The 17,244-nt window shown below is 39.2% G+C and overlaps 1 protein-coding gene across 3 annotated transcripts in view; it reads left to right on the forward strand.

Moving 5' to 3' along the window:
• The window catches only part of SLC38A6 (solute carrier family 38 member 6), a 38,152-nt gene that overhangs the window by 10,615 nt on the left and 10,293 nt on the right, over positions 1-17,244 (forward strand). For all 3 annotated transcript variants that reach the window (XM_039552565.1, XM_039552566.1, XM_019284474.3), the window contains exons 6-10: positions 7,253-7,331; positions 11,736-11,818; positions 12,289-12,347; positions 16,558-16,623; positions 16,818-16,871. In XM_039552565.1, coding sequence (XP_039408499.1) covers positions 7,253-7,331; positions 11,736-11,818; positions 12,289-12,347; positions 16,558-16,623; positions 16,818-16,871 — 341 coding nt within the window. The remainder of the gene's footprint in view (positions 1-7,252; positions 7,332-11,735; positions 11,819-12,288; positions 12,348-16,557; positions 16,624-16,817; positions 16,872-17,244) is intronic.

The following is a 17,244-nucleotide window of genomic DNA, read 5'->3' on the forward strand; positions in this document are numbered from 1 at the left end:
TTCAGTAATCATTTTAATAGTTATGCTTTCCAATTTGTCATCTTTGGTTTTTTTTAAAAGAAAGCTTAATGTGCAAATTTGAATTTGACGTTCTAATTGCATACACTTAGGGATTTGTGTAGACAGGGGAATTGACTTTTTCTATTACCAAGATACCCGCGGGGAAAAAAAAACCAAAACATTTTTGTACAGCTGCAGGAAAGCACTGATTGGTCAAATTTGGAAATTAAAAGGCTAAAAGAAATTGATTTCAAGTACATTGTAATTTTAACATGCATCTCTAACATGAGGGTTCAACTTTTCCTGCAGATTTTTAGTCATCCCTTGGAAAGCATTGAAATAATCCAAGTAACATAAATACCAAAATCCTTTAAAGTAACAAGATTAACTAAGGATGCACCAGGATAATGAGTTAACTTTTCAATATCCAAATGTAAATTAAAGTCATTTTCATACCATTGCTCAAAAGACTTTATAGAATATCTAGAGCTTAGAGTGACTAAACTTGGAGAACATTTGCCTTGCCTTCCTTATAATCAGTATATTCTTGTTCTTGCAATATAGGTACTTGTTAATGTAGGAAAATCAAGGGTGGAGTGGGATGGCCAGTGCTATTACTTTTTACATTCCCTTTCTCAGTATTTTGACCCAGTCCAGCAGCCCTTTAAATGTAAAAAAACAGTGCTTAGTTTCACGTGAGCTGCCTTGTTCCTGAAAGGGCTGGTTGGTGTGTGTGGGTGCAAAGTGCACGTGATGAAGAAGGGAACTGTCAAATTGCACTGCCAGGCTGCTGAAGTTTCTTCATCTGCTCCTCCCAGCCCTTTCCTGTCACCCACATCTTTCCCTGGAGTGATCTTCCCGATGTCCATTTCTCACCTGCTGTGCAGAAGAGGATCTTGAAGGGTTCCAGATTGTCAGGTGCCCTCAAAGAAGGGAGAGGGTCCCTGGGGAGTTGTAGGCCTGGAGGCACACAGGGAGAGAGGGAGGCTGCTATCGGCAATGCTGAGTTCCATGGCTCTGCTGGCTCCTCATGTCATCCTTCCCAGGAGCAACTGCAGTTGGATGGAGTCCCTGCTATTGTTTAATAGTGTTGTGCTTCTAGGAAGTGATGGATGAGGCACAGCAGGCCCAATCTGTGGCTGGGAATCCCACAGCCCATCTCCCTCCCCTGCCAGGGAAGTTTTGTGAGCTTCCTAGGTGCTTTCTGAAGCAGGGGAGGAAGAAGGAAGGAAGGAGTACAGCAATTTCTCCTTCTAGAATTGTCCCCTCTGTGGATGTGACTGAAAAGGACAGTCTGCAGCTGTGTGCCCAAGAGAAAATCTTTAGGACTCCTAAAGCATGCGTAATAAAGTTAGAGAAGGGCTGCTTTTTAGCAAGGCTAGTGGAAAAATGGAGACAAACACAATAAAGTATTGCACAAGAGCAGCTCTCAGCCCGTTGCCAACACTAACAAATCCCCAGCGCTGAGGTCTAGCAGGAAGCATGCGGAGCTTTCCAGCATGCTTCTCAGGGCTGGGGCTGCCATCAGCTGAAGGTCACTGCTGCCTGAGATACGGCTGAGCCCAGAGGGGCTGGTGCCTGTGACACACACAAACATCAGTCCAAGCTGCTGAGGAGTTGAATTATTTAAAATTTGTTAGCAGTGGGCTTAAGTGCTGCAGTGGAACCTGCGGTACCACCATGTAGCTTAGGTGGTCTCTGTGAGGCATTTTTGCAATACCTTTTTTTTTTTTCAGTTTCTTCAGATAACCTGCCTTGGCTTGTACCCAGGTGGCCATTGCAGCCATTCGTTGGAACTCAGCTTTCCAGACAGCTATCTTAATTTTACAAAGAACTATTTGTTTTCTCATATAAATACCCTTTAATTCAGTGTAATTTCTATAACTGATGCTTTTAGTTTTTTTGTTTCTATATTCTGCAGTTAGCGTGTCCTCAAAAGTACAAGTTTTTCTTCTTTGTAAGAGCAAGTAATGAGGAAAAAAAGCTCCTTCCGTATCCCTGGAGTGCTGTTTTGTCCTCGGCACTGCCTGAATGTTGCAGGCAGTGACTGGAAGTGACAGGATTCGTTCCAATGGGTGATGCTGCTCTGTAATTTTAGGGCCTGTTAATACAGTCAAGGTGACAATACACAGAGACCCTGCTGTGAGTGTGAGACACCCTAAATATGCATTTACAGTCTCTTGGTTCGTATTTTTTCAAGCTTCCCGAAGTCAATCGAGAGGCGTAGCCACTGTGAAAAGCAGATATTTAAAAAAAGCAGCACCACCCTCTGCTGGCCTGGCCCGGCCCCGCACACCCTGGGCCACTTTCCCGGGAGAGCTGCCGGCAGCCCGGCGCCTCGGGAACCTCCAGTCCCCTCCCCTTTGTTTTTCTGCCAGGTAAACAATGAAATATTTAACTAACCTCCCCCCTATGCAAACATATATATGTGTGCTTTCTGTGAGTGCCTGCTTAGAGATGCTGTGCAGAGACTAAAAAGACACTTTTATCAAGTTAATTGGACATTTTTTAATTGCAAATTATTTTCTTTTGTGTTTTTCTTTTTTTTTTCCACACCCTTCCCCCCCCCCCCCCCCCGCCAAGTTCATCCATTCTGCAGTTTAGTTCTAAACGTATTTGCAAAATTTGCTTCAAATTTAAATAAAGCAACTATTTTTTCAGACTGAGGGGGTGGATGGGAATTACCTTTGTGTAATCAGCAACAACAGTACTCCAGAAACTTTGAAAATAAATGAATGGTGCAAGTCACGGAAGAATAAAATAAAATACAGCTTGTTACACGCTGAGACCTGCATCCTTAATACCTTAAGAAATTACTGAGGTTCCTTTAAGTATGGGAAATCTAATTCTGTTTTCAAACAAACTCAAATGTTTGTTTTCACAGCACAGTTTACTTTTGACCTGAAAGCCTAATTACCCTGACTGATTCAAAGTGAGGATTTCCAGTGCAGAGCTGCCTTAATTAAGGGCAGGTTTGTCAGCTCCTGTACTAATTCAACAATTGATGACCCATGCTCCTGTGTTTTCCTATTGCAGTCAATGGTTCTTGGAAGGTTTGCTATGGTAAAGAATATTAAGCTTGCTTTAAATAATAGAAAAAAAAAAAAAGATAGAAATCTCAACCTGCAGCTGTACTACAGAATGGAATATGTGATGAGCTGTGTAGGAAACTTTTCTATTCTTTTAGTATAAATGTACAGAAATAATTAAACTAATGAAGTTTTGTCAAAATAAATCTGCTACCCGTGTGTTCCATGTAGAATAAGAAGGATTTTTTTGTTTGTTTTTTAAGCTTGCCATAGTTAAGTTCCAGACTAATTCAGGTAAAAGCTAAAGGTAGAAGGAAAAGGGAGGCAAGGGAGCAGAAATTCATCAGGATGAGTCTATATAATAGGAAGACAAGCAAAGAAGATGACAACCTGTTTCAGTTCTTGGAATTTCTCCACATGAACGAGGATAACATCTTCAGTCACACACTCCATTCTACATCTACATTTGAAACCAGATAAATTATCCTAATGTTTATTTTTAAGCTTCCACTAAGAGGAAATATTAGAAACAGTACCTGCCCTGTCTTCTCCTGTGGGAAGTTTGGAGGGGAACTTGTTTCCATCTTTGCACAGTGCTTAAAAATGCAAGACATTTTTATAGGGCTCTAATATGCTCATCTACAGTGGTAGATGAGGAAAAACTAACCAGAAGCCTTAGTTCCTTCAATGAACTGATTTGAAGGGATTTATCCTCATGAATTCTGTGTTTATATATAAGTTTATTGTACATTCTCTGGCATCACTGCTGTGGACTTCAGCACTTGGTCTCTTTTTGGGTAGGATAATAAGAAGTTACAGGGTTTTTTTTACTGTTAACCAAACAGCAACCCACATATTTTAAGATGAGGCTACCTCAGAAGATGTATTTTGAGGACTATTTAAAAAACATAACCTTTTCTCTAGTAACTGGTTTTTTCACGTAGGGGCACATATGCTCAGTGTTAAACAATATTGTAGCACAGCAAAGACATTCTGAAAAATGTATGCATGCTCTGTGTATTTATAGAGAGTCACGGCTTATGGTGGCACTGCAGGCTGTAGTGATGGAAGTGTAAAGCAAGTACTCTATTTTATATTTTAATAAACTTCTTATTTTTTCTGTGAAAGAGCTAATACCAAGTTTTCAGAACATGGCAAAGTGATAGGTATTTTAAGAGCAGTATGTCTTGCTGCTTTCAACACAGTGCAAATCTACTGAATAATGAACTATTAATATAATTCTGATTTCTTTTGAGTTCTGGTGTGTCAAGGCCCATTGAGAAGTTCAGAACTGCTTAGTTCTCCATCAAGTAGCTCTTGATGCATACTGAAAATTACCTAAAAGTAACATAATACATGCAAATTCAGGACCTGAAAGTTAGGAAGTGACCATATGAAGGTTGCTCACGTAGTTCTAGTTCAGCCCTTGTGGCATCCCCCTCTTGCTGCAGCCTTGGACTGCACCATCGCGCGCCATTTGTTCTGCAGGAAACCCGTCTCCCTCAGTGCTGGAGTAGGTGTCTCTGTCAGTATTTCCAGGTGGGGTAAATCAGAGCACAAGGGTGTGCTTTTTGTTGTGTTCACTTGTGTCACAGTTCAGTCTCGTGCCTGTGTAATCTCTTCCTTCCGTTGCACGTTAAGGCTGCCAAGGAGAGCTGACATTTCATTTGTACAACGCAGCCTGACGTGGCTTCGGTCGCAGGGGGCGGCAGGGAAGTGAGGTACGAGTTGTTATTTGGAGCAAAGGATATGTGACTTTTTGTCTGTCATATTTTATGCTCTTGATTCCTCAAGTAGAAAAAGACTGTCCTATTGTTTTAGTTCTTCTTGTTTTAGTTTCATCTTTAAAAAACCAACCAACCAAACCACGTTCTTTGCTCATTCTGTAGTGTGTTGCAGAGTTACACAGTGGTTAGTGTCTTCATGCCAAGTAAAGCTACAAGGAGTTGTTTCTCCTGAGGAGAATTAAAAGTGTGTTTGCAAATGAACTAAAAGCAGGATTTGGCTTTTTAAACTGTATTAAGCATGGGCATCCTGCTCAGATTCATGTACAAGATTCAGGTCTTGTTTAAGCATCAGGATATAAATAAAATTATTTATAATTCATTACTCATCTTGTAGAGCAAACAAGAGAATATAAATGGGGGGGGGGTGGTGGAAATCCTACTATGTGAGGTTGTTTCCCATATGCCCAGAGAAAGGAAGAAAGATGCACACAAATGTTCAGCATGCACAAGTTCCTTGGTGCAGGACTGGCTCCCTCCTTAGGAGTGGAATTCAGTGAAATAGGACTCCTCTCAAAAACAAAGAGTGAGTAACAAAGGATAAGTGATCAAGTGATTAGCCAGAGGCTAATAGGAATGCAAGGGCAGAGTGACAGATTGCATATTGGAGGAAATCTGATCTGGAAATTAATTTGAAGGTTTCTGCAGTGGAGACTGCAAAAACCTAGTTTTAAAATCTTTCTGAAGGACATAAATATATGAAAATTCTGACTTGCTTGTGTATAAAGAATTGTATCATACAGGGGAGAAGGCTAATGGATAAATAAGGTTGAATTGCAGTTTAGAGGAATTTTCCTTTCCCTCCTCCCCCATTTAGTATTTAAAAAAAATTGAGTGAAATATGCATCTGCCTGCAACTTAGCGTGAAAAATTGGGTTAATTATAAATTCTAGTGACTTAGAAATATGCATGCTGTAATTTTCTCTGGTTGAACCTACATTCTGTTGTAGGAGAGTAAATCAGGACAGCAGATAAATACCTGAGCACACACAATCAACAGCTACATGTCACTAAATATACATGAATATTGGAAAAGGCAGAGCATTTAGTTATGAAGAAGTGAATATTTCCTTATTTAGTGACTTACCAAATGGTTTTAATTTAACCTTGTGGTAGGTAGATGTCACTTTGTATTAATAGAATTCTCTTTCTTCATAGGGACCACCTTACCCTTTCTTCAAAATTTAACAGTAACTGCTGTGTACAGCAGTGTCTGAGTCCACACATCTTTTCTTTTAAGATTCAAAGCATTCCTTAAATAAAATACCCCCACTAACTTATTCAAATATCATCTTATGAAAGTTTGTTGCTTTACCTTTTCAAAATATATGTTTTAATTTTAAAGCATGAATAAATATACTGTGGTAAAATTTTAAAGAATTACTAAATACAGAACAGTAATATTTGAATACAACAGATGAGTTTTTGTCAGGGATTGAATGTAACTAAGCTTTTTTATGTTACTAAAATTACTTGCTGCTGCTGGATGGAAATTAGTTTCATTTAGGCTTTGATGTTCGTTGAAACTGTCTGCAAAGCTTGATTTTTCTGAGTAATTCTCTGCTGGTTACATGAAAAAGTGACACAAACAGTATATGAAGGTATCAGACTAGTATAAATTGGGATTTAAAAACCTCTCATTCATGCCTTTGATCACTTTATTTAGTGAAGGAGAAAAGTGGCACTGTGAAGGAGCTTTTGGATTTCTGTGTGTGCATCATTGCTTTCTGCTGAATAGAATGAAAAACACTTAATTTCAAGTCAACACTCCTGTAAGAGTAGCTAATAATTTCTCTTCTGCTTCACAGTTCCTGTACAATTCTGCACTTGATATTATTGTTGGGATCTTGTTGGTGATGGATTTATCATGAGAAGCAGGGATCTGTCACTGATAATCATCTTAGCTCTGAGGACCAAACCTTGCAGTATAAAAAATCCTTTCAAGTCCTATTCTTGTGTTTGAATTTCTGTCTTGTATTTATTTAGTGTAACAGCAATTGAACAACTATGAAAACAGAGTCTTTAAAAAACCCTACTGTATTGAGAGAAACAAATATTATTTACTCTCATCATGAATAATGTTTCGTAAAGAGAAAGGAGGAGTGCTGCAGCTGTGTAGTCTGTCTCAAGCCTGTAGGTCTGTATTCCCAGGTAGAAGGGCAGGCCTATATGTTATATTATTTTGCCTTTTAGTCCTCTGGATTATGTTTTCCTTGTTTCAAGACTCACATTGTAACAGTCTCTTTGGAGGCATTAGCTGACATCAGTGCAATACTAGCAGCTATTTTTAAAGGAAGTATATTAGAAAATAAATTCTGGTTCTGGTGCCGTGGTGTCTCACACAGAGCTGAGATGTTCCAGGCGTAACCATGCCGGTCCAGCCGTGCTGGCTGAGATGCTGCTGTTTTTCTGCTAAATCTGTCTTGCTTCTGTTTGCAGCCATGTCATCTTATCTGTTGATTGTGAAGTCTGAACTTCCTGGGGCTGTTGCGGGGCTTTTGAGTGGAGCCGAGAGTGGGTAAGGAAAAGTGCTTTGTACATTCTGTGTTTGTCTTGAAGAAAAAAGGGGTTCAGCACTGCTGAAGGACGTGGGTACTGGCACTTCTCTGAGATCACATGTGAAAATAGTCATTTACATGAGCTGTTGGAATATGAAATGTATTTGGCAAGTGCAAATCTTGCAGCACACACACGGAGCGTGATTCTTTCCTCATGGCGATTTCCCATCCGATGACCTCAAAGTCAGTGGCAAAACTCCCTCTACAGGAATCTCCCTTCTGTAATATTTTAGAAGGGGAACCAGGAAGATACTGGAAGGAGAGGAGAAGAAACATTTCCAGTGCTGTCATGTTATCACTTCACTTAGTTCAAAATCACAGTACAAAAAATGGCAGGCATTTATATTGAAATATTCTGTTGTCTTGCTCTAGTAATTGGACTTGTCTTGGGAAAAATGCCAGGTTTTCAGACTTGGTTTATAATTCCTAAACTTGGCTCCCAGGAAAGAAGTTATTTTTTGCAGTTTAGCTGTAAAGCTGTTTGTAAGGAGTGTGTCCCTCACATTTCCATCAGAACTGTCGCAAGAAATCTGTGCCTGTGCTAAGGCAAACACTGCAGCTTCAGCACTGAGATATCTTGTTTGAGTTGTTCAAGTGCTGCTGTCATTCGTAACAGTGTATCTTGGACTGCATTACAGCTGTTTTTCCAAACTGCTATTTTCAGATGTTTTCAGCTCAAAACTTGCTCTGGATTGAAATGTGGTGAAATTGTCTCAAGGCTGCGTGATGGTTGTATTATTCCTGAATGTTGTGGGTGAATTTTAAGTGGGAAATCAGTTTGTTAAAAGGTACTTTAGTTGATTTTCTATTTTATCACAACTTCTGGATTTTATAATGAGTTTGAAAAATTAATTGTGGCTGTAATCTTGCTTTCTGTCTTTCACATTTTTAGTAAGGTTTTTTGTCAGTTTTCTTTTTTTTTTGCTAAACTGTTACATTTTGTGTATGTATGTTATTTTTAGTCTGCTAATGTATCTCTTCCAGCTGCAGTAGTCATCAGCTTTTCATTTGGGTGCTGTAACCTCCTTCAAGCTCATACTTCAGCCTCACTCTCCATACACAGTGGTGTTGAGCTGCTGCTGTATCTGCTGCATGTATTCCAATCTGCCAGCCCCAAATTTAGCATCTAACATCTCTTACTGCTGGTTTTAATTTTATGTCAGCTCTGTTTATGGAAAGTGACTTTTCTTTCAGCAAAGATACACTTTGAAACAAACAGCTTAAGAAAACTCCTTGTGGGTAGAACGTGGAGGTCCCATGCGCTGCTCAGAGGGTTGTTCTGTCTGAAAAAGGCTCTGCCTGTGGGATAATGCTCCCAACAGCTTTGTCTGTCCAGGTCCTACCTCAGATCTCCTGGATGTGAACACACAGAAAGGTTGCAGTGTTGAAGCGTTTATTACAAATCCCCATAGCTGTTGTAATCCTCAGTGATCTGTCAGCTCTGCCAACACCCACGCTTCTTCCTTAGCTGAAATTACAGTCTGAGATGGGAATGAAGTTCAACTTTGCATTTAGAAAGAGCTGAGATTGTCCATAGGAATCCTAACCACAGCTCTAGTGGTTAGGTGATTGGCAGCCTGGTCTCATCCAGTTTCTGCCTCTGTTAATTGTAGTTCTTGCATCAATCAGTGTTTATTTAACACAATTTCCCTCCTCTAGTATTTGTGCAAGCAAATTGTTCAAGTGCAGTGGTCAAGCAGTATTCCAGGAACATGCACACATGCATGCCCACATGTATATTTAATTTCTTTTGCCATATTAATGGCCGTGGTAGAGCATAATCTTTTGTTTCTGTGTATTTTTTTGCAGATGTTAAGTGTATGTTTTTACTAGCAGATATTTTAAATTGTAGGCAATTGTTCAACAAAAATAGGTACTCAAATACCAAGTCTAAGCAGCAACTTACTTATGCAAAGGGCATAAATATTGAATAGTTTGCTTCAACTTCTTTACCTGGACCACTTGTTTCCAGATGTGGTTGCACAACTGTTCTGTTTTTGTTAAGTCATTATAGCATCTGATACTCTTTCATTTGGTGCAGAATTTATCTTAACTGGAGTTAGGATGTATCAAAAGTGTCAGTTAAACTACCTGTGAAAGTATTTTATATGCATAAACCCTCCAGAGCTGTACATTTGGGAAACCCATCTAAAGAATGTTTTGTGCATTAAGTTATTTTTATAGATAAAGGTTAGCAGGTGTGTGTGTGTTTGAAAGGCTCAGAGCCAGTCTAACACATCCTCATGTCTTTTTAAAAAACAAAACCATACAATATGAACATTTATTAATATTGAGTGGAGATGTTTCTGTCTGCATAACAAGAATTCCACATAGTTTTGATGACATGAAATGAGGATTGCGTTAAAAAGTTGTAATTTGTGAGCCCTCTGTTAACATTTAATGACCCTGTCAGAGGATGTGATTGATGCAATTAAGTTGTCTTGCTTGTGTGTTGTATAATTGATATGGACTGAGAGTAAGATCCTAATTTAGAACATATGAATATCTTGTTCTGTTGAATTCAGGAATGAAATTAAAGCGATTTATAAATGTCTGCTTTTATTTAAAATATGGGGGAGGGAGGAGAAACATCTGCATGCCAAAGCTTTTTCAGCAGAGTCAAGGATTTATATTCTGTATTTCATATTTTGAATGCTTTTATCATATAGGATTAAATTTACAGATCACATTGATTTTAAAGGCACTATCAAAACATTTATTCTGCCTTTGGAAAATAAGTGTATTTTTACAACAGTACTTTGAGGACAAAATGGACACATTTTCTGATAAGCAGTCCACTGTGCAGTTTTTTTGAGGTCTTTTTAAGTATAAGAATTGGTATTCCAAAATGAAGCAATGTACAAAATTACTTTTTCTCCTTCATTTCCTCACTGCTGTTTTCCTCTCTGTTCCCCCCCTCGCCCACAAATGTTTCTTCATTTACCGTAAAGTAACCAAAATAATTTTCTGCCTGTTCTGCTGAGCCTGTGAACCTTGGTGGCAGCTGTGGGTTTGCTGCATGTCTAGAATCAGGAATTTTAGACAGAGGTCCCACATCTACACATAGTGCATGATCCTTATGTCCTCTGCTGTGATGCTGTTCCTCCTCATCTGAACATCCACCAGACTGGAAAGAAAGAAAAAGTTTAAAAATATATGAATGCTAAATGATAACAACGTGAAGAATAAATACTACAGCAAGGAGCTGATCTGGGCAAAGTTGCTTCTTCACTGTAGCAGTAGCAGACCTAGCTAATAATACACTTTTTGAAGAATGATGTATTTTGACTTGTTTTTACTAGAGACATTGTCACCTAATGGTTCCTTTGGGTTTGATACAGTAAAGATGCCCTCAACCTTGAAATTTCTCTGTTCACTTACATTACATCTTTTTTTCAAACAAGTGACACAAGTGGCTGTCCATGATGTATAGCAGTAGTTAATATTCCTGTATGGTAATTCTTCTCTAGCACAGGTGTTATGGTACTTTCCTCATGATAACTTGAGGTGCTGCCTGTTTATTAGGTGCTAACCATATCCTGGACTAAATAAACTGGAAGGTCAAAAGTCAAGGTGTTTATAGGTGGTAAAGTCGGAGGCTGATGTGCAAGATGTTTATCAGTACAGGATATGGTTATTGCCAAGTCAGGGCAGCCACCCTCAAGATGTTTCTGTTACTTAACAACTTGTCCATCTGTGCTTTCCTCAGTTCAGAGATGGGATTTGGATGCTTCAAATAGATTTTAAGTATGTGAGGACCTCACAGCCTCTACAATGCTTTTTAATAGGTGTGGTTTTATGTATAAACATTACACCAGATTTCATCTGCATAATTTCCATCCCTTCTGTCTTTTACTTCTTTCATGGATGTATGCAAGGAAGGGAAGCTCAGCAGTGAGTGGGAATTGATGTTGCTGTTTCTTCAGGTGTGTAAATTGTAATCCACTTTTAGATACATACAGTGTGCTATGTAAGTACTTCTGCTGGAAATCTGCAGAGTATGAAACATCCTTCCCTCTGACCATTGCTGTGAATCAAGGTGGGGATTTGCATGTTGTGCTGCTGAGAAATAAATTGGCACACCTGCATGGATCAGACCCCTGATCCATGCAGACACTTGCCTATGGAACATTGCCTGCAGTGCTGGTTTCTTATGGAATGATGATCTGCTCCCTCATTATCTGGGAGCTCTGTTTCATATCAGTGTAGAAACTAGGAGTACAAATTCATGTAAATAGCATGTGACACAAGAAGTTATTTTTTTCTTTTCCTAGTGGTTGCTTTGTCTAAGATCACAGTTCTAAATTAAACATATTTTTAGGACTCCTGAGCTTTGTATCAGTCCTAAATAGATTTTCCAACAGGTCTTGGTACCTTGATGGGAAACTGCTGCTGCTGCTTACTTCAGTCTGCATTGTTTTTCCTCTGGCCCTTCTTCCTAAAATTGGTGAGTAATTAAAGGAGAGAAGTGAATATTATTCTACTTTAGTAGCAATTACAGTTGAAGACTTTAAAACCTTAATGGGTTATTTATTTATTTAAACTGGTGGGGGGCTGCTGGTGGTGGTGATTACTTAAGTTGTTGTAGTGTGTTCTGCCTTCCAGCCCTGCCTAGTTAACCTATTACTTGGGTTGCAGTAGTATTTTGTCTGCAATACTAAAATAAAATCTTTACAGCAGAACATTAAAGAGCTGCATTTACTTACAGCATGCCATTAGTGGTAAGCCAGTTCTAATTCTGCCCTACAAAACTACATAAATGATCTGTGACAGGCAGTTGGAATGTTGTTATTCTGAGTCCTAAGCCCCAGATACCAAGCACTGTAATAGAAAACATGCCTAAAATGTAAAGCTTTAGCTGTACATTAGGATCACTTTCCTTATAAATTCTCTTTTATTTTTACTGTTATTTTACAGGCTTTCTTGGCTACACAAGTAGTTTATCATTTTTCTTTACGGTGTACTTTACTCTTGTGGTAAGTTAAAAATCTCTGCACAGCTTATCTTTTTTTTTACCTTATTGTTTGAATGTTTTCATAAGTCTGTTTTGAAATTAATTTGTCTTCCCCTCCCCCTTAACTTTTTATGTGAAATTTAGAATTTTCCTTAAGTTCAGTATGTGCTTGCTTGGACAGATTACTTTTGTTTTGCTGAGGTTTGGAAATGTGTATGAACTTCCAAGCATGTGAAAAGATTTAAAATAATTATATTTTGGGCTGGTAAATATAACAATTCTTTTTTTTTTTTTTTGCTGAGAGTGCAGCAAAGGGAGCTGGCACATACATTTTTGTTTCCCTACTAGCAGAGAATGGAATTCTGTTTTCTTAACTTCTAGCTATTACTTACTGCAACTAGTGCAGAAGAAAATTTAATATACTCCAAATAAATTAAATTTACATGTATAATGGAGTGACAGAGTTCAGAAAAAGGCAAAGAAAACTAGAACTTCATTAAGGCAGTTTACAAGATTCATTAATACGTCAATGACCTTATTCTCCTTTCCAGCTGAAAGGAAAAGTTCTTTTCTCTGAGCCATATGGGGGTTTTTGACCCTGATGTTCACCCTCTCAAGGCCCCTGTGAGGTAGATGTTTCCAAATACCAAAAGTGAGACCTGCTAGGCAGATCTAAGAGAGAAAATGTGCCTTTAAGTTGCACTTTTTTCTTTCTACAGGGAAAAAGTATGTTAATGCACATGTGTAATATGTGGTACAACTGAACAGCTCTCACTCTGTCATCTGTTTGAGTCTTATTTGGGAGCCTGGCAAAAATGTTCCCCCTCTGCCCTGTCATTCTGGCTTGCATTGACTTGCATTTAATACCTGTTTCACAAAGGGATAAACAGAGTTGAAGGCAAGTTGAACAAACATGCCATCCAGGAGACCAAGGCAATCCATTAGGAACTAAACCATGTGATAAAACCAAACTTCAAAGCTGTCAAAACATCTCCCTAGGGTATCCCTGGAGAGTTGCAGTGTTTGTAGGACCTTGGGAAGTATTCTTCTTAAGCTGAACATTGAGAAGCAGCCACAGCCTCTCCAGAGTTAATGGAAATTCATTTGTAATATTTATAAATTACCTTAACTTTTGACCTCTCTCCTAAAATTTATCTTTAAAAGAAAAAAGGAATTGGAAAAAAAAGGTAAGAAAAAGCACTAACTGTAACGCTGACATAGGCCTTTGACTGAAGCAAGTTGCAAGGGTTTTAAAACCAGTTCAGCTCCCTAGATTTCAAAGGGAATGCCTATGGATCTCCGAGGAAAGCTGTTGTAGTGGGTGGATGCATTTGAAAACAACTTCAGTCCCTGAAAAAGCAAATGTGTAAGCATGAGTTAAACTAGATTTTAGTTTGTGATTCTCTATCAAAAAAAGTGGGTAGAGAGTGCTAATGAAGGAGTACAGACTGCTGGATTTTTTATGAAATGGTTAAATTTGTGTGCTTACTCTTTCTTGTTAAATGGCAAAGCAGCACCCTCAGTAAATCTAAGTGAGGTCAAAATTTTTAAAAGCCTTTATGAGTATTTCCAGAAAACCAATACTCTTGACAGAATATTCTGACTTGTTCAGGCCCTGAAAGTCAAAGGCATTAAATGTGGTTTAGTTTTCATATCTAATTGCTTTGAAGTGGGTGATATGTGCTGTTGAAATGGTGTTTTAGTTTGCACACTGTTAATTTCTATGTGGCAGATATGTTTTAATTTGTTCCAGAAGAGAACTGTGTTAGTCATATGGAAGTGATATAATTATATTTTGCATATACAGTAATTCTGTGCCTTTTCAAGTGCACACCATCTGTTCAGCTTTTTGCCAGCAAGCCACAACTTTACTGCAGCCTGCAGAAAAGAGACGTCTTGGTCAGTCTGGTCAGGGAGTGCACCGAGCAAAGGGCTGGAGACTTCTTTGTTCTGGGCTCTGCTCTGGGGCCTGGGCACGTCATGAATGTCCTCTGTGTGCCTCAGTATCTCTTCCTTTAAAACCAATAAACTGGTTCTAGTCTTCCCTTGCAAAAATACTGCAGACACTGAGATGAGCTGGTCTAGGAGATAAACAAGTGTATATAAGTATAAATTCAAAGCCAGATTCTGTGAGGTCCTGAGCACTTTTGGTTCTGACTTTTGAATGCTTCCCCAAGTTGAATCCTCAGGGAAAAGAAATTGATTGTTAAACTGTTTTGTTATTGCCTCCCCTCTTGCTGTATTGAATATTGGTGAAGCGTAAAGACACACTTTTATTTTTTTTGTGTATGTGGAGACAGCATTATTGGTAGCTTGTTCAACAAAGGTGTTAATGATTGCTGATGGTATGTTTTTATAAATCTCTTATGTTCCCAGAACAAAACATGTTGCAGATTGGGAACCTGCCATATGTAATGAGTGATGTTATGCACAGACAGCCCCTTTGCTGAGTGCTGTCAGTACTGCTGGAATAAAGGGATTCCTGTTTTCCCTCTGCAGGATACAAAAAATCACTGAGATTATTAGAACACTTTGAGCCTCTAACTTTATTCTTTAGCAATGTTTTTGGTTTGGTCTTAAAATACCCTTTTCCCACAGAATCTCTCTTGATTTTTAAGGTTTTTTTCACTTAAAACCAAATGTTTGTTATACTCAAAAGAATGTTTATATGAAATAGGCTTGAAGTTCTAGAGGGGAGTTGTGGTGCCTGCATGACTGCTCAGCTAACTGGGCTGTGCTGCCAGCTTAAAAATCCTTTCCTGCTGGGGAACCTCATTAGACTACAATTGGAAACCCAAACACATTTGAATAATTAAGTAGGTGGGCAAATATAAATACAGATTTTTAAATGCACCTAGTGCATTTTATTTTGTCTTCTTTTATTTCCACTTCAGTCTATTCTTAATCTGTATTACATTTATTTTAGAAAAATGTTTTCCAGCCTTTTAGGTTTGGCTTGTCTGGTCCTCCCCTGCAATGTTTATATATATCTTTGCTCTTTAGCTTGCAGGAAAGCTTCCCCTCACCACTGCCAGGCACATTCTACTTTCCCCAAACCTTGCCCTTCAGCTCCATGCCCCTTTCCAGGGCTCAGGAAGCCTATTCCAGCTTTAGACAGAGTTCCCCCAAAGCTGACTACTTTGGAGCCTTCAAAGCCTTCCCCTGTCTGGGTGCCTTTAAACACAACACAGGCCCAAATTATATTTTAGTGCTTGGTGTTTGCAGGCTGCTGTTGATCAGACTCCCACCTAGTTCCATACCTTGAGTGAGTTGTTCTTGTGCAATTTGAAACATGTTACTGCCACAATGCACTCAGCCTGCCATGTACCCACAGTTTTCTTTCCCCACATTTTGGCCAGAGGTTACATTTGTTTGCCTCTCCTGGCACTGGTGACAAGAGGGAGCATCTAATCCTCTGGGAAACACCACTTGGCAGCAGGCAAAACACAGTTGTCTGAGCCAGGAGAAGAGCTCCCTTCCATGTTATTCTTCTCATGAATCTGAGTCCTTAATTAAGTTTTTAATTATTTGCTCTAGGCTTCCAAAAGAATTATAACCTCTAAAGCCAGGCAACTACAATAGGAAATTAATTAGGGTGAGGAGAGCAATGCAACTATCATTTTAAGCTGGGCTCCTGAAGAAGGAGGTAACATTCCTTGTTTTAATTTCCCTTTGATTTTCAGCCCTGTTACTTGGCAGTCCCTAAACCAGCAGGGTGTAGCTGAAGGCCCAATGACATTCTGGGACAATAATTGCATTTATTGTTTTTCCTTTGCTTTCTAGTCCAAGCCATATGTTTCTGCCTTTTAAGATTAGCCCTAGGCTCTGCTCTATCTCTGTTAAGGGCTTGTGTGCTCGGGGCGCGAGCCTGGGATCGCTAACACAGCAGCAATTCCGGACGGGAGGCCCTTGGTGTGGAGCTCAGGGAGAGTGGCTGGGAAGTGCTGGTTGTATTTCAGCTCATGTCAGAGCCCATTGCTGTGCCCCACCTCCAGATCCGTGGGCCATAAGGCTGCCAGCTGTGCAGGGTGAGCAGCTGGATGGAGTGGCACTGACAAGCTTTTCTGTCAAGTCTCCTTCTGGTGGCCTGTCTACCAGGCAGGCCTGGTAATTTACTGGGGGTGTAGCTCCCTGCTGTGTGTTCCAACAGGCTGATACTTCAGCTGTGTGTATCTAAATTGAAAACTGATTTTTAGGATATCATTCATACATGAAATATGCTGTCTCTGCAGGTTATGATTAAGAAATGGTTGATCCCTTGTCCTCTACCTCTGAGTAGTGCCATAGAGACTTTACAGGTAAAGTCCATGCTGGTTTGAAGTCCTAATTTTACTAGTAAACTGTAATGCTTTTTTTACATTAACACTCTCAGAATGGCTTACAATTTAAATTCCTTCTTTTATTAATCATCACAGAATCTGAAAAGTTTCATGTCTGTGGTTTGGGTTTATTTTTTCATTATGCCTTTTCTTTTCGTGTTTATGTTTTACAGGTTTCAAATTCTACTGGGGATTGTAAAGCAAAGCTCTTTCATCTTTCAAAAGAGGTAATCTCTATTAACAATACACAAACTTAAAGGGGGGTGGTGGTTTTTAAAAAATTGGGGTTTAAGCCTTACCCAGGGTAAGCTGTCCTTGTGTAAAACTTATTATGGGTTGCTGAAATATTTTCTGTACCTGCTGCCAAGTGTTATCCAGTCTCACTTTTTTTTTTTATATGAAGGCTGACTGTCCAAGTTAGCAATTATGAAAATATTTTGGAAATATGACCAAAGAAGAAAGTATAACAGATGATGCAGTGGTCAGCCTCATCATGCAATCAGATCAAGCCAACTTAACATGCCCTCAGCTGGAAGTTGGTGCTATTTGGCTGTGTGCTCTTAGTTACTGGCAGGGTAGAGCAGGTTTCCTGACACTGCC

This window comes from Corvus cornix, chromosome 5 (assembly GCF_000738735.6).
Source record: "Corvus cornix cornix isolate S_Up_H32 chromosome 5, ASM73873v5, whole genome shotgun sequence".
NCBI lineage: Eukaryota > Metazoa > Chordata > Aves > Passeriformes > Corvidae > Corvus > Corvus cornix.